Here is a 19,416-nt window from a genome sequence, read left to right as displayed (position 1 = left end):
TGCAGCTCCTAAACATTAATTGCTATCTTACTGCCATGTTTATTGGTTCAACCCCTTAGGAGCTGAAGTCTATTATTTTCATCTCATGGGTTAGAAGACCAAATGATAGTGGCAAGGGAAAGAATAAGATGACCACCTGCCTTCTCAGGCAACTAGAAGTTGTCTCCTATTGTTCAGGGGATCCAGCTGTTTACTGTACATATATATTCCTTTAAATACAGAAAAGTTTCTGTCTATAGACAGAAGATTATAGCAGAGAGATTTTGCACACAAAGTGAATGCCAGAAGCTTACATTCCTCTTTTAGGGGTCATATCTCTTGATACATATGACCCCTACTGAAAAGCATCCAACTGGGGATACTTCTTATTAGCATCACAGAAAGCATTATCATTAAAAAGCCAAGCCCTCTGCAAAGGGAGGGGGGGGGAAATCATGTTGATAATCCGAGTGGCTCATTTCAAACTATGCATTTTTAGGCCAAGATCTACTTTTTTTATCAGAAGCTTTTGGATTTTCAGACAAGATCCCCGCCAGCACCTGCTCTCTCTGCTCAGTGAGTACTAGCACTAGCAAGCTAGTACTAGCTCTAGTACGAGAACTAGCTGACGCACAGTTCACAGCTGCCTGCACTTTGCATCCCATGCACTTTCCCAAAGCTAGCTGCTCTGTTTTCAGCAACCTGGGAAGAAATACTTGTTCCCCTCGTAATTAGATTCACAGTAAATGCGGGAAGCGAAGCAAAAAGAACACAATGTTCAAAGCTGCCACTCATGGTTAAATAATTAGTCAATATTACGCTCAAATGCTGCCTCCAGTGTTCATGCCAATCTGTACAGGGAGGCATTTGTCCTTACATTACTTTGGTGCCTCATTTCAGTAATTTCTATAAGCTGGCAGTCTGGCCTCAGTAGAGAATGGGTCATACCACTGCTAATTCAGATAGATTACTAAATACAAGTAAGAATGGAGAGGGATTAAAGGTGGTGAGGTATAAAGCTTTGGTAAGTAATATATGCAAGAAATCCTTTCACCTGATTTTTATAAAGTAGGCCTTGTCTAAAACCAAGGGGGCTAATTAGCTAATAATTAATGCAGAACCACAATTCTGTATGGTCTACATGTCTGTTACAGTTGCACACACAGAAGGGCTATCAGGTCCCGATGAGAGGGATTTGGTTGGGTCTCCACACTGCATAGGAGCCCCCTCCTTTTGCTCAACAATCAGTAATGCTGTGGGCCCTGGTAGGATCCTGAAACACCTCCCTGGTCTGGAAACAGCAGTTCACTGAGGCACTGCTCCATCCATATATTTATGTTCCTCCTCCCAGTGCAACATTTAACATGGCTGTATTTTTCCCCATAGCATCTGTGTGTGCTAAAAAGGTTTCCTGCCAAAAGGAGTCATGATGGCTTACAGTCATCCATAGATTTAGAGCTGAACTTGGCTTTTTTAGAGCCCTAGGTGATGCCTGAACGGATGCTGTTGCTTGTCTAAATAAGCTAACTTAGAAAGCACAAAACGTTTTGTGAGCAATAGGAACAAGTACAGATTAACCCCCGCAACATTCCTGTGTCATCTGTATAACCTTTCTAAAATGCTTCCATCAAAGGAATGGAGACTATACCAACATTTAGCTTAATGACCTAACAGTGGCATGGCTGCCTAGTTCATGACTGGTTAGGCTGTGGAAGTTTCACTTCCACCTCGTGCCACCCAAAGGCAGGAGTACTACAGACATGAATGAAGTTACCCTGTTGTAAAACAGAAGCAGGAAGAAAAGCCAGCTCTGGCACACAGCAGCTCTGCTGGACTATGAAGCCCCTGCCTAGAAGCTGTCCACAAGGAATAAACTTATGATCTTAGGAAAAAATTGCTTCCAATGCATTACACCAAGACTGAACTCACAGGGTCAATAAAACCGCTACACACCACAGATGTGGCAACAAGTGTTGATCTGCAGCATGAAGAAGACCAACCAAATACCAGCTCCTATTCATAATGCTGTTTGCTCCTGGAAAAGAGCTACTTCTCCCTGATCTTTGCCTGGTGCAGAGACTACTATGACTTGGGCTACTGAAAGCATCACTAATAAAACTGAGAGCATCGCTGTTAAAACCAAGAGCGTGTCTCATTAGCAGATCCTGCAAATGCATCCAACCAGCTAAGTGCAATTCTAATTTACAGCACCTGTTGGATATGGAGACTAACGAGCACTGAGGTAGTGGGTGTGTGCCTGAACAACCTGCCCAACCTTTAAGCATGTGAAAAAGGGGGAGGGAGAGGAGAAACACCGATAAGAGAACTCTGAAATGATTCATTTTGTCTGAGTTTTACTATGCATGCCTGACAGTGACTTCATTAATCACATCTGGGTTGCCACCCTCCCCTGGCTGCTTCATCCATCCACACAGCTTGCTGGGGGAAAAGAGAGCGAGATGGGATCCAAATTAGAAACTATTTATGATTGTTGAAGTAGAAAATTAATTGCTTTTCTTCCCCTTCTTCCCCCATTCTGAAACACCGCTCCCAGGGAAATTTGTGCTGAGAAGTCCTTGTGAACAAAACACATGGAGAGTAACAGAACATGGTCCATATGTACTAGCAACCAAAAATAAACTGAAGTCTGAAATGCATACAGCCAAGTGGATTCACAATGTCTGTCTCTACGCCACAGTAACAGATGGTCAGTGAACTGTTACAAGATAGACCATGACTAGTTAAACAGATGGGGAGTATTATTTTTATACTGGTTTATAAGTGAATATTTAAGTTTCCACTACGTTATCTGAATTACCATCAAAGGAGCACACTCCTGCAGTCCCCATCCAGCCAAAACCAAATTCCGTGGAAGCTTTTACCAAAGGAAGCTACTGTGATTTCTTCTTACGGCCTTTCGCTGGTGCTGCTAACACCTGTGGTAAAACCCTCTCAGACCTCAGCAAGGACAGCCCAAGGACGCCGCTGGAAGTCCTGCTCTGCCTACGGCAGCCTGGGCTGTTCGCTCTCTGGTGCTGGTCCCATCCCACTGCAGCCTCTGGCTGATGCTGAAAGCCGTGGTGGTGCTGATAGGTGGTGGCGGCGGCCGAGCCACAGGGCTCCTCTGGCCACATCCCCTTGTCTCTCTCCTTCAGCAGGTTTTGTTGCTGTTACTAATTCATGAAACAGGAAGGATCTAAACATCTGGAGTTCAACTCAAGGGCTTAGTGGATAGTGGTGGCTAGCAAGAGCCATTACAGAGGGGGAAAGGGAAATAGGCCATTTTAGAAAAGACATGCATTTAAAAACTTGTCCATGTTGAAGGAATGCATAAGAAAGATGAAAGACACAGCAGACTTCTCTCCGTTTCTGCAGTTCACATTACTTTTTTTGCAATTCTCTCACCTATGGACACACTGGTCAGGTTCACTTTCCCCTTCTTGGGGTTTAAGCAGAACATCCGGGTTCACAAGAGGGCAGGACAGACTACAAAATAAGGTAATTAACAGCTCACAGTACCTTAAATCACATTCAAAAAACCTAAACCAACATTTGCTGAAGACACTGACACATCTCGCTGCCTGACGCCTTGAAGGAACTGGGCTTTTTAAAACTACTGAACACCCTTTGACAATCAGAGCAGCCCACTGTTTTCAAGGCGGGCAGAAGAACACCAGAGACAACCATGTTCACTTAATTGCAAAAGGGGAAAAAAAAGTGAATCAAATTACCTGTGTTCTATAAGTTCCCATATAATAAAAGAATCAGTCTCCTGCCCACAAGATGCCTGGTTCACATCTGCCCTACACCTTTTTAGCAATTCCTGCAGTGGGAATGTGCAGATTAGTTACCCCCCGCTTTAAAACCATTATTCTTACAACCAGAGGGATGCGCAAAGGCTTGAAGTGTGACTATAATTCAGGCCTCCCTTCAGCATGACACTGCTGCAATCAGATGTGGTCACAATTGTTGGAACAGTGCTTGGTATTGAAATCCCACCATCCAAATCCATTTCTTACCTTTCAGAGTGACCATTATCTTCTCACTGTTTGAAATACTGCTGACTACTGCTATGAAGCTGCAGGGTTTTGCCTGCAAGCCTCAGAAGAGCTTGTACTTGCTCTCCTTTATAAAGGAGTTCCACTTCATGGCTGCATTATCTGTCCAGCTGCCATCAGAAAATAGTGCTAAAGAAAAATGAAAGTCTCTTTGCACGTATTTATTCCTAATTTACTAAGGGCTAACAGTATCCAGTGACAAAACCCAAAAAGTTCTCATTGAAATATTTCATTTACCTAACAGCTTGAAATCACCAGGCTGAAGATTATGTGCACACACACGGCTGTGTGCTAACTCTTCAATTAAAGAAAATATAAAAGCTTTGCAGTTTAGCCACTGGGAGACTTTTAAGCGTTCACAGGCTCTTCTCTTTGCACATGAAATGTTAATGGGGCAACCACGCACCGCTGGCTCCACAAGATAATGGTTCAGATAACAGTGGCTTTGTGATACCTATCACTGGGCTTCAGAGGTGAGGGGGCCTGCCTTGCTTCATAGTTGATGACACCTTGTCAGCATGCCACGTTCTCCAAGTCAGTTCAGGAGTTCATTACATCTAGATAACACCCTTTTTGCTCTCTGGCTCATGTTTATTAATGCCACGCACAACCCAGTGATTCATCAGAGAAGACGGAGTGGTGTTCTGCAGCAGGCAGACAGCCTCCAGTTGATCCACTGCCCTGGTTGGAGTTCACCACAGGGCTTTTAATTTCATGAATTTATGTATTGCGATTCCTGAAAGTCCAGTGCTGTTACAGAACAAGCTCATAACTGCACCTGACAAAGGTTCAGGGCTTGTCAAAATTGGTCTAATTTGTATGTTGTGTAAACAACATTAAAAGTTTGGAAGTTAAGCATTAAGCCTTCCGTTATTAAAATGGCATTTTAAAATATACATGACTAGAGAGGTATTTGCAGAACACATTATTGTTAGCATGGCTAATAGCCAGCAGAGGCGAGCAGGCTGCGCTGTGCTATTGAGTGTGCTGTTCCACACCTGGGATAGCAACCCACTGCTGCTCTCTCAGGCCCAGCGTCTTGTCTCAGGCCCAAGTTCAGTGCACTCTGCTGTGGGAATTAGTTTTCTGAGACCCTGTAGCAATCACACAGCAAAGGCTTCGCAGTTTTGCTTGGCAGTTTAAAATAAACTCAACTGAGGAACTGGCAGTACCAAAAACACTTGCAAAACCTACTAAGGGCTTTAGGCCTGATGCAAAAGAGGTCAATGTTTTGAAATCTTTCGCATTAAACTTACAGTACTTATACTTCTTTCGCTCGGGCATGCTTGCGACATCCCATTTTCCCTCCTTCAATCTCAGTCCTTCTAACATCCCCTCTCCATGCTCTGCTTTGGGTAGAGTTGCTGGGAGAACAAGACCAAGATTTTTCAAGAATATAGTCCCAAATATATAGTATAAATATGTATAATACATACAGTATAAGCATGTAAGTGTAGTATAGCTTTATAAACACTCACCCACCTATAAAGCACCCAAACCATGAATTTGGGCAGCTCTACGAAGCAAACTGGAAGTGCTACCAGAACAGCCTCTAGACGATCAAGTCACTTGTCTTTGTGCTTAATATAGATGAAGGAAATTTCACTTTGGGCCTATGTTTCTACACCCATCTCAGAGGACAACAGCATCCAGCCACTGGAGCAGTGATCCTCTGAGACAGCAAGGCAAAAAGGAAAGAACGGCTCTGCACTCTATACCAAGACATAAGACAATTCTGTGCTGCTACTTTTTTGATTTAGCGCATGCATGTTTTATAGGGGCTCTGGTCGAGTATGAGAATGTAATTTGCAGGAAGACTGAAAAATACAAGGACACTTAAAAGCCCTTCGATGTGACTCTGTCCCACTTAAAGGAAAAAAAAAAATGGTGCTTACTATATCACAGGTGAAATTTTGGCTCAGCCAGAGTCGATGGGCGTTTTGCCAAGGGCAAGGTTTTCAAACCATAATTTCTCTTCAGAGACTAGCCCAATGTAGCATTGGATTTATCTTATGGTCTGACTTTATCTCTGAAGAAGGGGGCTTTTTTTTTGGGAAACACAAGAGTGACTGTTTCACTGAATGAATATACAAGATACACAAGATAACGATTGTTACAACAAAAAATACTACTATTACATTTAACTTTATTTTGACTTATAAATATATTACTGCAGAACCACTGTGCCACAGTTTTCAAAAACAGCAGTCAGCTGAAGCTTGGAGGATCAGCAAATCCCTGATTTTCAAGAAAAAGGGAATGATACCTAAAATAACTTCAACACCTAAACCCAGCTAAAATCCATCCCTCTCTGTTAAGTAGAGGTTTATTCCTGAAACACACTTTTTAGACGCTTTTCAAACCAATTTGGAGTTTTATGGACTAACCTGGTGTTATGGTGGCTGCTAAAGCAGTTATATTAGTTGTTACAATTATATCTTCCTTCTACCCAAAGCCATAAACCTTCCCACTTGTTGCATAATGCTACAATTACTCCATAAACTCTGCTAGTCAGTTCGTTGATGGCAAAATAAGTAAGTCCCAAAGAGAGCCATTGGCCCACACAGAGGATGAGAATGCAAATGGAAACCAGGGGATTCACCAAACAGATTTATGGAGGAGATTTTACTGGCCGTTATCAAAACGTCCACAAGATTCAAACTTTCCTCAGCAAATAAAATTTGCAATTGTAAACCAACAATATTGCAATGGAACTTTCCACTGCAGGATGTGAAGTGAGAGAGAAAGAAATGTCGCTGCGCTCAGGGAGGTCACACTCGCCCCCACTGCCACTCTCCGGCCTTAATTCCCCTTCTCTAACCCCCAGGCTTACAAACAACCCCTTGGTGGTTGGCCTCTATACGGGCTGGAAAATGCTCAGATTTTCTCAGGGGTGTGAAGAGAAGCTCTCTCTCTGACTATGAAGAAGGAATATGGACAAAATGCCAGCACGTTGGTTTTTATCTTCAATTTCTTGGACTACTGCACACTATCAAAAGCCTTTTGCTTCTTCAAACCCTGCAGTTCCTCTTCAGCTGAGCTGTGAAGTTGTTTCATCGACAAACTCAATATAAACTCTCAATGACAAGCCTGGAAGATTTATGATTTTTGTCATCTTTAAATAGCCATCATAAAAAAAAAACTATATTGGCAAGTTGCTGAATTCATTTGCTGGGAATTGACACTTACTGATGGCTGCTGCTAAGGGATAATGTGGTGACCTGCTACAGTAACGACCAGATAAGAGCTGACAATAAACTGAAAGGGGAAAAGTACTTTAGGTCAAACATTTTCAAATTCACGTGCCTGAAGTCAAGCTTTGAAATGCATCTGTAAACACTAAATCAGAGGTCAGCTTTACTGAACTGCTGCTTCCCTTCAGCCCCCATTGAAGACAAATGCATTGTGCTATGGAAAATCATACCTTGGGCTGCTTCTTTAGTAGCCAAATATAGATGTATGTCTAATGCTGGGTGCCAGAGAGAAAAAATTGGCCTCAAAGGAAAGAAAAATGAGAAGAGAGATTGCAATGTGTTACAGCTGCAGTATCACTGTCTCACTACACAGTTATTTCTAATAAGAAAGATCAGCTTCTAATGTGCTTGCAAAACTAGAGTTCGAGGCACTGATTTTATATTGTAGAAAGAAAAAAAAATCACCATTTGGCAACAGAACTGCAGATTTCCTTCTTTTAAAAACAGAGAAGACAAGTTAGCCCACGTCTCAAACCCTCCCAAATCTACTCCAAAAAGCACCACAGCTCACCGCCCCCAGGGCAGGCCCACATCTCTACTGATATCGAACTTGGCATGGAGGAAACACAGGGCTGCCTTGACAAATGTATTCTGGGAGAGCCTGGGTGTCCTTGTGGCACCACACCAGAGGGAACTCATGTCAGGAGCCCAGGAGATATTTGGTAGCAACAGCGGGATTCCCAACTAGAATTGGCCTTTGCCAGGAGCTGCTCCCTGGGATACACTTAATCCTGTTTCACTGACGGGAAAGGGATGAGATAGTCTCCATCGCTCCCAGCCTTTACATTTCTAAGATTCAATGAACTGAGGCATCTTGGGTGACGCCAAGGCATCTGGCTGTTCCCTCAAGAATGTACATTTTTGGCAGAGAGATGTCCAAATTGCTCCTCTCTGCCAGCAGGAAAGACTTCTGGCTTCCTCTGCTGCTCTCCATGCTGGAAATCAAGAGGGAAAGCGTAGCCAGAAAGGGAAGACAGCTGCAGGGACCTATTAATTATACTTCATTGTCACTGGAGGGTTTCCCTACTCCCTTCTCCTGCCTCTTCCACACAGTCACTGGGTGCCCCCAACTTTTCCTATAACTGTTGGTCAGCATCATCCCATTTGTTCCATGCTCCCCAATGCTGCAGGACACGGCACATAGGACAAGACGACCCATCCCTAGTGAAGGTCACAGATGCACGGAGCTCGGCTACCATGACTGCCCATCTCCAAAGCACCTTTTTGTAATGCCACCAAAAAGCAAGCAGGGCAGAGGCTGGCCGTCTTGTACACTGCATTATGGAGCTGCTGTCCTGTGATGGAGCAGAGATAGGGTGGTGACCACATTATTAAAATTCTGCTTTCAGCACACTAGTGGCCTGTTGGGTGCTAAATTTTTCAGTCTGTTCCCGTAACATGGCCCAAACACCAAATAAATCCATTGGGTGTGAATCTTCCTGCTTAATTTGCTCGGCTTTGCACCAAACGCTATCAGCGTGACTGTCAGTGCAGAATAGCAGCAACATGGAGGGAGTGGTGGATTCTCACCATGGACAAAAGCAGGCGGTGGACGTATGAGGCTGAAGATAAACACCCAGAGCCAACTGGTGGCAGTCATGACAAGGTCCGCCCAGACATCTGAACAGAGGCGGTGTCAAAAAGGAGAAGAGCGAGGAGCACAATAAAGTGACTGAAGTTGCAGACAGGTGAATAAATCACGGATACTGGAAGTGCAAACTACAGCCAGATAACCGGGATGGAAAAGTCTGTATAAATGCAGTGAGCAAAGCCAAACCTACCCTAACCAAGTTCAAAGAAAGGCAGCATGCTTTGGACGCTCTCAGAGATAATAAATTAAGGGAAAGGAATAAAATGAACAACAACCTTACAGGCTAACCCAGAGATACTGGGAAATAGCATCAGCACCAGCGCTGACTGAACAAGAACCCAGCCTTGTCTAGCTTCATGGATTGGGCAAGTGACACCCAGGAGGTTACTGGCTCTTGCAGATGGATTACATACAGGGCCCTGCAGTGCACAGCACTTAGATATTTCAGTGTGAGCAACCTGGCCAGCTGCAAATCCTACAGGACTTAAATAAAACGTGGCCCTTAACCAACAGATTGAATGTTGAGAAACTTGAGTGCAAGGCGGGTGCCAGAACCCACAGCCAGTGAAAGCTGTTACGCACCAGAGGACATGGCCAGACCAGGCTTTGGGCCTGAAATGACTGTGACCGGAGCAGTATGTTTTCTCTTTTTAATGCATTGCTGTTTCCTGCACTGTGTGGTTACAACAGTGCAGGTGACAGTGCAGCTGAATGGTGACACCACATACCGCAAAGAATAACTTCTCATCACTCTTCTTGGGCCCAAAGATGTGGAATCTGACCATGGCTATCATCTGATCAGTCTTAGTAAATTCAACAGGGTTGCTAAATTAGGTGCAGAAGTAACAGAAAGACTGTCCCTTGCTTGAAGACATTGCAGCCTTTTTTGCTCAGGGCTGGGCTCTCGTAACCAAACTGAAGTGCAAACCTCATGTCCGTAAAAACTGTCTCGCAGGCGATAGGAAACTATGCTTCATTAAACACCAACTCAGCAGCTTGCACATGTGCTGTGTTTTGTAGTGTCACAGATTTAGGAATAGCAATGGCTCAAGTTGACATGACAAGTTCAGAAAAGACAAAGACAAGAAGGTTTCTCAAAGCTTTCGACAAAGGGTTTTGCAGTCATTTCCCTGTGGTTTCTTGTTTCTCTCACACTTCTCTGAAGAGTCACATACTGGAGGTCTGTCAAAACCCTTCAGAGCCACTCCAGCCTAATTCCAAGCAATGGAGCACCTGAAGTGCTGTCCTGTGCAACACCCATTTCAAAGCTGCTTTTGTTTGTGGTAGACATGAATCCTTAGTGTCCTGCTTTCTCTGAGCCTTTCGTTCCCCGGTTGTGGTTTGCTCTGGGGGGCACAGGACTTCTGTGCTGTTTCAGTACTTGCTCCTCTACTTCGGTCAGAGTTTCTGTTTTTTCCTGCTGAAACTTTCCAGCTTCTCTTTTTCATACAGGAAATTTTATCAATGTTTCAGAAGGCAACACATTCACCTCTAGAACAACTGCCGAACCAAGACCTCACTCTCCTGCTAACATATCTACATTTTATTTCTGATTGTAGCCAAGGATTAGAGAAAACTGGAAATGTGCAGGCTCTTCTATATGCAAGATTTCTCTTTTATTTGCATTTTAGGTGCTGTAAGAAACGAAGAGATGACATTTCCCTTGCTTTTCTGAATGCTGCAGGTTCTGCAGGATCTCTCATGCAGTCAGCCCCACAAATGGTAGAAAATGCTTTTCATGTACGTAGCTAGCTCTGGAGAAACTGTGTTTAGTAATGCATCCTTGAGGGGGGGATTTTTCAAAGGGGATGTAAAACAAAGTATTTGACCCCCTTGTGATCACTGCTGCCAATACATCCTAACGCTACCTTCCAGGCCAAATCATGATTGTTGACATTCATTACAGGGCACGATCTCCTAAGCTCCGGGCACCCCAAAACAGGCAAGAGCAGCTGAGAGTGCTCCTTTGGAAAAGCAGGTGTGCGGGCACGTCTTCAGAACACTGGAAGTATGCAAGAGAAAAATAACATTCCCTTTCTTGGAGCTTATTTTTGGCGGTTGAACATTTCACAAAGAGAAACTGTTAGGGCAAACACTCAAAAGGTCAAGCTCTAAATAAACAGAGAGACAGAGTGATGAAAGGGGTTAGTTGTTATTAATGAAGCTGAGACTATCACAAGTCAAAAAAAGAGAGCAGCCATGAAGAGAGCTACGAGCATGCTAGAAATTTTGGCAAGATCACATGTGAAGATACAAAAAGCAAAAGTTACATTCCCCAGCCTGAGATGTAACATGCTCCAAAAATCCTCCTTTACTTTTCCCTGGGATTTTCAGCCACTTTTCAGCTACTTTTACTCAATTTAGGAGGATCAACAACTCATTTTGCACTAGAAAGGAGCACCACCTATCCCTACATAAATACTATACTCATTCCAATTAAAGGATGAAAACAAACCTAATACGCACCCACTACACAAACCTTGCATTACCTTCATGTCTGAACAGGATTTCCCCCCAAATCAGATGCATGTTTTTCCCTGACACATAATGCCAGTACAGCATAGTATACAGCTCACATTAAAAGAAATCTGTACAAAGTCATTTAAGAAAAACAAGAAACAAAGAAATTAAAAAGACCATGGCAACACTACACAAAAGACAATAATTGAAAATATTCAGGGAAACTTTGATGATATAAATCCTGTCTAAAGCTTTCCTATTTTATTGGTGTTTACTTTTGGGACTTGCTTGTTTACCAGTCATGTGGCAGTGTTACAATGACTAGAAATATGTACTTTATAGAAAATGCAGAACTCTGGAAGTTACAGATCAGTTCTTGGCTCTGAGGTGAAATTCAAATCTGATTATGTATCCCAGTTAAGGACCAGACTCCTTATAATGAGCTAAGCCGCAAACAGCAGCAGAGTCAAAATTTGGCTCTATAGTTTGTAGCTTGACCCTAGGTAAACCTCAAACAGAACCATTTGTGGTTCAAAACAAACAAACAAACAAAAAATCCTTGATGTTTTTGAGCCTTCATGTTACGTTAGTTCGATTTTCAAAGGTAAATTTGTCTCAGTCGGTCAGAGAGCTTTAGGCGGGATCAGTGCGTACTTCATGGCTCAAAGGTGATTTGGCATCAAGGACAAACTTGTACGGAGGGAAGACCTATGTGAAAACACCCACATGTTCACACCACGTAGAACCTGATGTGCCAGGCTGTGAGTGGCTATTTGCAACTGCTCACAGCCAGGCCCGAGCTCGCTGAGAACAAGGAGAGCACTTCGGATATTCCTGGGAATATTAAACATTTGCTAAAAAGGCAGGATGAAGTCTTCTGTCACGCACGAGTAAAACCTCTCCGTACCATCTCACTTTGTACTGTACGTCTTGTCCTCCTCCTGCTGGCACTCATCCAGGACAGTGTAATTAGAGGACAACATGGCATGACAAGAGCAAACAATACGGCAAATACACACAGATCAGCTGCCCCAGCTGCACAAGTGCCGGGGTCCCAGCACAAGCAAAGAAAGGTGCTCAAGAAAGCCAGCAGCTCCCTAGACACTGAACAGCAACAGGAAACTCTGCAAAGGGAAGACTGCGACAAAAACAGCTCACAAACTAATGGGAAAAGTAGCTCTTCCAAGATGCTGATCTGTATATGTGGCACCAGCAGATTTGCAAATGACCCAGATAAAGCGAGCAATAGATATATGCAATGGCCTTCCACAACACGGGATTACAGAAACTGATGAATCACGGAATTGTCAGAGTTGGAAGGGACCTCTAGAGATCATGTAGTCCAATCCAACAGTCTCTTGGAAGAACTGCAGGTATTATAGACCAGGGTGCTGCCAAAACAGGAAAGGAAATAGCAATGAACTGCTGGAACTCACTGCTGCAAGAAATAACCAGGACACTGGTTATTTCTGAAGTAACCAGAAATAACTGAAATAACACTGCTGGGTCAACAGAGCATCAAACATGATGGCGGACTGGCCATGGTCTTGACCTGTCACTTCTAGGTTAAAACATGTTCATGTTAAAACATGAACAGCGAGGGAGAGAAATGCTGAAGGTCAACCTTGCAAGGTGCCCGATGTTTTCAACAGAATCGAGCCAGTTGCATAAATTCCTTCCTATACATTAGAAGATACAAGAGCAAGAGATGTAGAGTGAGAAGAAGGGAATATGTACATTCATGAATCAGCAAGTACTGCTGTGTGTCGTGGTGGCAAGAAAGTGAGAACAGGGACAGATCAGACAAGCCAGGCTGGCTATGCCTTGAGCTACACTCAAAGCCTTTCTTGAGGTTTCCTCTTGCAGTGCTGTCCACAGGAGGAATTTTGGGCTTGCTCCATCACCAAGCTGCCCTTGCCTTTGGACTAAGAGAAGGTAGGGGATAAATTTAGATGCTGTGTGGACAGTGCTGTTCCCTAGTAAACAACACAACCAAATGACTGATTGAGATAATGTTTTACTAAAGGCGGCTACTGACCACTGGCTGTCCCCTTTCCCTCACGCTCTGGAACAAGCAGACGAGGCAGCTGTGCTCTGATGTGCAAACACACACACACAAACCAACCCATGTTTGCTCTGCTCGCTGCCATGTGCCTGCACATCCCAGCCAGCAAGGCAATGTCATTTTGTAGCATCACTTGAAAGACATCCCAACTCTAGCTCCCAGCCTAGGCTCACCCGTGGTGCCCAGCAGCACCCAGGAGGACACCCAGACATGCCCTTTTCTCTCAGAGTGTCTCTGGCAACCCAGTGCAGCAGGAACAAAGGAAAACTAAAGACTCACTGAAACTTGGATTTAGCGGTTTGGATGGCCTCACACAACAACCCTCAGACCTGACAGGTGCCATCACAACTTCTCCTTTTAAGAGGAAGCACAGACCGCTGCGTGTCAAAACCTCTGGGTTCACTTCCCCACTTCAGCACCAACTCACTCTTTGGACTTAGACATGTTAATTAACTCAAACAAGGTTTGGTTTCCCCATCTGCATGATGAGTGCCAGCTATTCAGAGGCATTGTTATGGTCCTTCCACTGCTTGCACACAGAAGTCCCAGCCTTCTTCCCTTGCAGGTAGATTTAGAGATCCCTCCAGAGACCTTATGAAAGAAGAATAAGCCACCTGGATTGCACATGCCAGGGGCAAGCAGGCCTGTGTGGGAAATCAGTGTGGAACAGCTCATCCACAGTAACCCCCAGGGGAAAGGAAGGTAATATTGGGCTCAAGCTGTCAAGCTAAGCTGGCAAATTCTTTGATCAGAGTGTGCTAAAGGCTAACATTAGGCCCCTTAACTTAACCCACGTTTTGGGTGAAAACAACTCATTGTCCATGTTCAGCTGAAGGCCGTAAGTTGCAGTCCTCAGCATTAGAGTACTTTGAACTTCTTGGATCGGAGGCACAAGAGGAGCAGAACTCATGGGTGATTACAGGTGAACAGCCAACACCAAGAACATGGGTAGAAGCTCTAGAAGTGCAACTACCTAGCTGGTATTTGCCTACATACAGGTGCATGCATGTGGGTGTTAACATCCCACAGCAAACCTCAGACTCCACATATGTCAGGGCAGTTGCCAGGTTGCTTCCTTTTGTCAGGTAGGTTTTTATATTCAATCTTGTAGTCCCCTGATTTATGAGTCCTCATGGTTTTCCCAGTACTCAAATCTCTTGGGCTCCTGCCAATCTAAACCTACCCGGTGGCAATCACACAGGTCTGAGGAAAGCTGCACACTTTTGCACAGTCTCCTACAATTCAAGTGAAAAATCAGTGCTGGGGAAGAAAAGCATCTGCAGAACAGCTGAGGCAGATATGAGCTGATATGAAACCAACAGCAATAAACTCTCATCAGCAAAAGCTCAGTGTAGCTGCCTTGCTCACTGTCATCAGTGTGTTCTGGACCTTGTATATTGAACTTCGCACACAGACCTTGTATATATTCATTGCTGAGGAGTGAACAGCTGCCTCTTGTGCAGAGCGTAAGAGAAGCAGGAAAAAACCTCTCTCCAAGAAAAATAGGATGTGAGATACAGAGAAATCCTTCTGGGAAAAATCAGGAGTAGGGGGCTTGGAAAGAAAGCTTAGAGGAAACACATATCTGTAAAAATGGCCCAAGTTGTCAACATTATTTCTGCTTTGTATCTGTGAGGATACATGTTCACAACCAATCCATTCTGACACCTATCTTTGCTCTCTACCTATACTGCCAACTGTCCTTTCTAACCAGTCCCACATCATTGGTGGTGTCTCTGCACAAACAACCCCAATCAGCCACATCCCACTCTGAAAGCTACAGCAAACCTCTCCAGAAATGGACGGATATCCACTGTGGGGTGTCATATACCTGACCTGTTCTGTTACTGCATTCCTCTTCCCGCTTCTTTACAAGAACTCACACATGGACTCCTTGTATTATGAGAAGTAAAATCTCTGTTCGTTCACAATCAATGTCTCACAAAAGAAAGTATCAAAAAATGTTAAGGCTAGTTAGTATACACCAATCCAAGCTCTTCTACATCCCAGCAAATATAAGGTGGTGATTCCCCTAGAGCTAACTGTAAGTCACGGGAAGACCAGAATTAGGTTCAACATGCAATTGTTTTAGGCAGGCAGAGATAACAGAATAGAAGACACTACTCTGGGATGTACTCAGTCTCCTAGTTGTTGCTTCAGAGCCCCAGATGACAAACACTGTTAGCCTCTCATCTATATGCCCAACTGCTATTTGATCAACATAGTTGCTCCAAAGTTAATGCAGCTATACTGATATCACTCTGGTCCAACATACATATCAAAAAATGGTAGTTTGTACATTACAACTGAAGTGCCTTTGTAGGACAGACCAAACTCAATGCTAAAATATTACTCCATATGTCTGTATATATGTGGTGTCGTATCTGCTGCAGCTTCTTTGGATGTTTGCATGTTTCCATGCCTGGCTTCTCGTCTCATAAACTCCACTCCCCACAGCTGGAATTACTGTATGGAGATAGCCTGACTCCAGCTGCAGAACAGCTCCTTTCATAAATGAGTTTGTTTTACAGCCTTCTAAAATGAATGGGGCATAACGTGGCTACCAAATGTCAGATGAACCATCCCAGACTGAACACCAAAGGAAAGTGGTTGAACAGTCCTGAACGCTGGGCAACAACATTTATCCTCTTTCTCATTTCCCACATTCTTCGCATCTGGTTCACCATAAAACATGCAGATGCTTCAGTAACAGAAAAGCCCAGGATGCTAGTAGTCACGCCTGATCTCACTGGCCTTTCACCATGATTGGCAACAAAATAAAACAGGGACTTATGCCATGGGAAGGCACTGTCTCTTCCCGCCCTAAGCACACGCTCAGCAGATGAGAGAGTGGGCCACATTCATCCTAAATCCCAGCAAAGCACCTAGATCCAGACAGGGTGAGAATGCTGCATCATTCCTCAAGGCTAGCATGTATATACCTCACTGTCCGAAAACTAATTCATCCTTAAAACCATATGACTTGGTTAATTAATTCATTCTCCACCTCTGAGACAACCTTTTTTATCTCCTCAGCACCAGTACCTAGCTATCCCTCCATCACTGCATCAAGTCACAGACCAATGGAGGAGAAAGCCATGTGGCTGCTACCCGTGTGAGCTCAGCTGAGTTACCTTCTCCCTCCGTGAGCATGCGGAAATGACCATAAAAGCAGGATACTGCTGTACGCCTTTCAGAGGCTTTATGAAGTATTTAGTTAGGATTCATAAGAGGGCTCGGAAAATATAAAACACTATGTAAATGCTGAAAGTTAACTGTTTTTAATAGCCACAGATTTAAGAGAGGTCTTTTCTTCGTTTCCATACAAAGGTGCAGAAATATCCTTCATTGCAAATAACCACTGTGCCTGCTGTGACAGGCTCTGCACATGATTTCAATTGCCTTTCACGTAGCAAACAGGAATAATACTTTGCGTTTATAGACTTTAAAACTACTTTGCAGACAATCAAGTCTCAAAATCCCCACTGTGATACAGGAGGCAAACATTATACCCGTTTTACAGAGGAAACTAAGAGGGAAAAAGGTTAACCTACCTAGTCTAGAGCCAGAAAAGAGAGTTTTGAGAAATCAGGCATCTAGCAAGGCCTATCTAGACCCACACTTGCTCACCTTAGTAAGCAGCCAACTCTTCTGCTTCCAAAGTTCTATACAGCAGGGCATACACTCTATATGGCAAGAGTGGCCACTGCATTAATCTGTATTACCAGCATATTTAATCTTCCATAGATACTTCAGTTGACCACAGAGAGTGCCTGCAATTGCATGAGGCCACTTACTCCATTTTCTAGCATGTGTGGCAGTAGAAAAGTTGTTGACAACTAAAAGTTAACCAAACATTTATTTTTAGAACCTAAGTCTGACATTACAGTGTCTGGTCTCATAACTACCTATTTCTCTGACATTAAGCTGAGCTACCACATGAGAAAATTGCTAGAATGATAGTATTTCCAGGGCATACTGAGTCACTGTCCAACACCTAAAATGGGAAATAAAATAATTTCTCAGAAACTGTCAGCACAGTGGGAGGCAAAGTTTGCAGGAACTCAGCTTGTGTAGAAAAATTCAGGTTTCTAGTCTAAAACAGGCCCCTCAGGACTAAACACACTTTTAAAAATTAATTTCCTGATGATAAAAAAACAATTAGGTCCCATGGTATTGATTTCTTGGCATTATCTCGTATTTAGAACAATTATAAAGCAACACTAGAAAAATGATAATGGTGATAACCAGGGAGCAGCAGCACTGTGTAGACTGAGAAGGACATATCATTTTTTGCTTTGATCTGATCCATCCTAGCGATCTGCTGTAGTCCCGGCCCAGAGGCTAGTTCTGTCCAGTCCCTGGAGAAAGATGCTCACGAACCTCATCCTCCCCTACAGCAGAAATTCCCAGCCCAAGCGAGACCACCTCGGCTCGCCTCCTCAACAACTCATGGGGAATGCTAATGTGAAAGAGTAGGAAAGTCCCTAGGGGAGTGGTTTTCTGCCTTTTTTAATTTGCATACCTTTTTTTTTTTCTCCCTTGGACATACAGGCCCTCACATAATGAATTTAAGCTTCCGACAACAGGCTTTCATAGATGAGGGGGAAGTACAGTTCAGAAATAATTTGCTGACGCCTGGGATTTGCAAGGTGAAAGCTACTGATCTACTGTACAGGTATGGGATAGCCTGTCCTCCACAGAAGCAGCTGTCTCTGGTCCCACAGTTAATGATTAACTCCTAAATAGAAGCAGAAGGGTTGATGAGGGTTTACAACTGCATGTCCTTTGTATCCTTTTTAAAAGGAGAAACAGATGTTTCCAACCACCACAAACCCCCATTCCACAAATCTCTTGTTCTGGCTGTTACCTTAGGGCAGTGACTTCCAAAAGCTGAATTAAAAACCAACCAAATTAATTGTTTTGATGGAAGGTTCAGAAAAGAGTCTGGGGCGGGGAATCAGAGGTTGAACGCATTCCCTCACACAGCAGCACGTCTCCTGCCCGCTCAGAAGGCAGGAGACAGCATGGGAAAATCCTGTGCTAACACTGCTTTTTCTGCTGGAATCAGGGTCTTCACGAACTGCTAGTTCAACTGGAGAAGAGCCCTGAAAAGTCTTCTGCTTTGTCAGCGACGTGGTCTGAAGTATAAACCCTGTCTCATCTGTCAAAGTACACAATCTGTACGCTTTCGCTAGCATTAATTTAAATTTCTTAACAAAGACCAGACCCTACCAACTTGTGTAATGGAGAAGTAGTTAATTTTATCTGAGGTGTTTGGGTCCCCCCCCGGCTTTCCTCTTCCACTTTAAATTGATGCCATCTTGATTTTTAAAAAAAGGGGAGGGGGGCATTTTTGAGTGCTGCCTGCAGATATGCATTTGTAATCTTTTAACTAACAAACAGGAGGAAAAAAATGTTAATTTTGCTAGCAGCCTGCTGTGATATAAATAAAAATAATAGGTACATTCACAGATTTTGAACTTTTTACAGCCACTGCTGCAAAAAGCAATTTTAATTTATAACCACGGAGTCTTGCAAAACATATAACGAAGACATAATAAAATGGAATGTTTATCCTGTGGCTCCCATTAGACCTCTTCCGTTCGATGGTTGTAACTAATGACTTGTTTTTCCACTTTTGTATTGGAAGCCTTATTATTGGGCTGCACAGAGCATACCTTATTTGATTTCCCTAGCAATGCCTGCACCTCTCGCTGAAGCCTGCAATTAGATGTTTATGAAATAATATTAAAAAGCTGCATAATCTCATCTGTGGTCAAAAATATATAAAAAAAAAGAAAAAAGCCAGCAACAAACCAGCCCTGTTTGTGTAATATTATACTGAGTACAATAGACTAATGTTCACTCCAGTGCATGTGTCCTTTTGACTAACCACTTCTATCTGACAACCTTTTTTTGGCAACAGAACACATTGTGCTTTTTGGATAATTGACTGTGGAATATAATGTTGTTTATTCAAAAGCAGGTCACACTGAACAGAGCTTC

The 19,416-nt window shown here is 43.5% G+C and overlaps 1 protein-coding gene across 3 annotated transcripts in view; it reads right to left on the bottom strand.

Annotated features, from left to right (window-relative positions):
• Positions 1-19,416, bottom strand: part of LPP (LIM domain containing preferred translocation partner in lipoma) — a 337,622-nt gene that overhangs the window by 90,973 nt on the left and 227,233 nt on the right. The window contains exon 6 of one of the 3 annotated variants that reach the window (XM_074153097.1): positions 10,403-10,409. The exons of the other annotated variants lie outside the window; for them this stretch is intronic. Within the exon in view, the coding sequence (XP_074009198.1) occupies positions 10,403-10,409 (7 nt within the window). The remainder of the gene's footprint in view (positions 1-10,402; positions 10,410-19,416) is intronic. 3 annotated transcript variants of the gene reach the window in all.

The sequence above is a fragment of the Numenius arquata genome, chromosome 9, assembly GCF_964106895.1.
Source record: "Numenius arquata chromosome 9, bNumArq3.hap1.1, whole genome shotgun sequence".
NCBI classification, from domain to species: domain Eukaryota; kingdom Metazoa; phylum Chordata; class Aves; order Charadriiformes; family Scolopacidae; genus Numenius; species Numenius arquata.
Note: the sequence above shows the minus strand (reverse complement) of the source record. Positions and strands in the feature narration are given on the sequence as shown.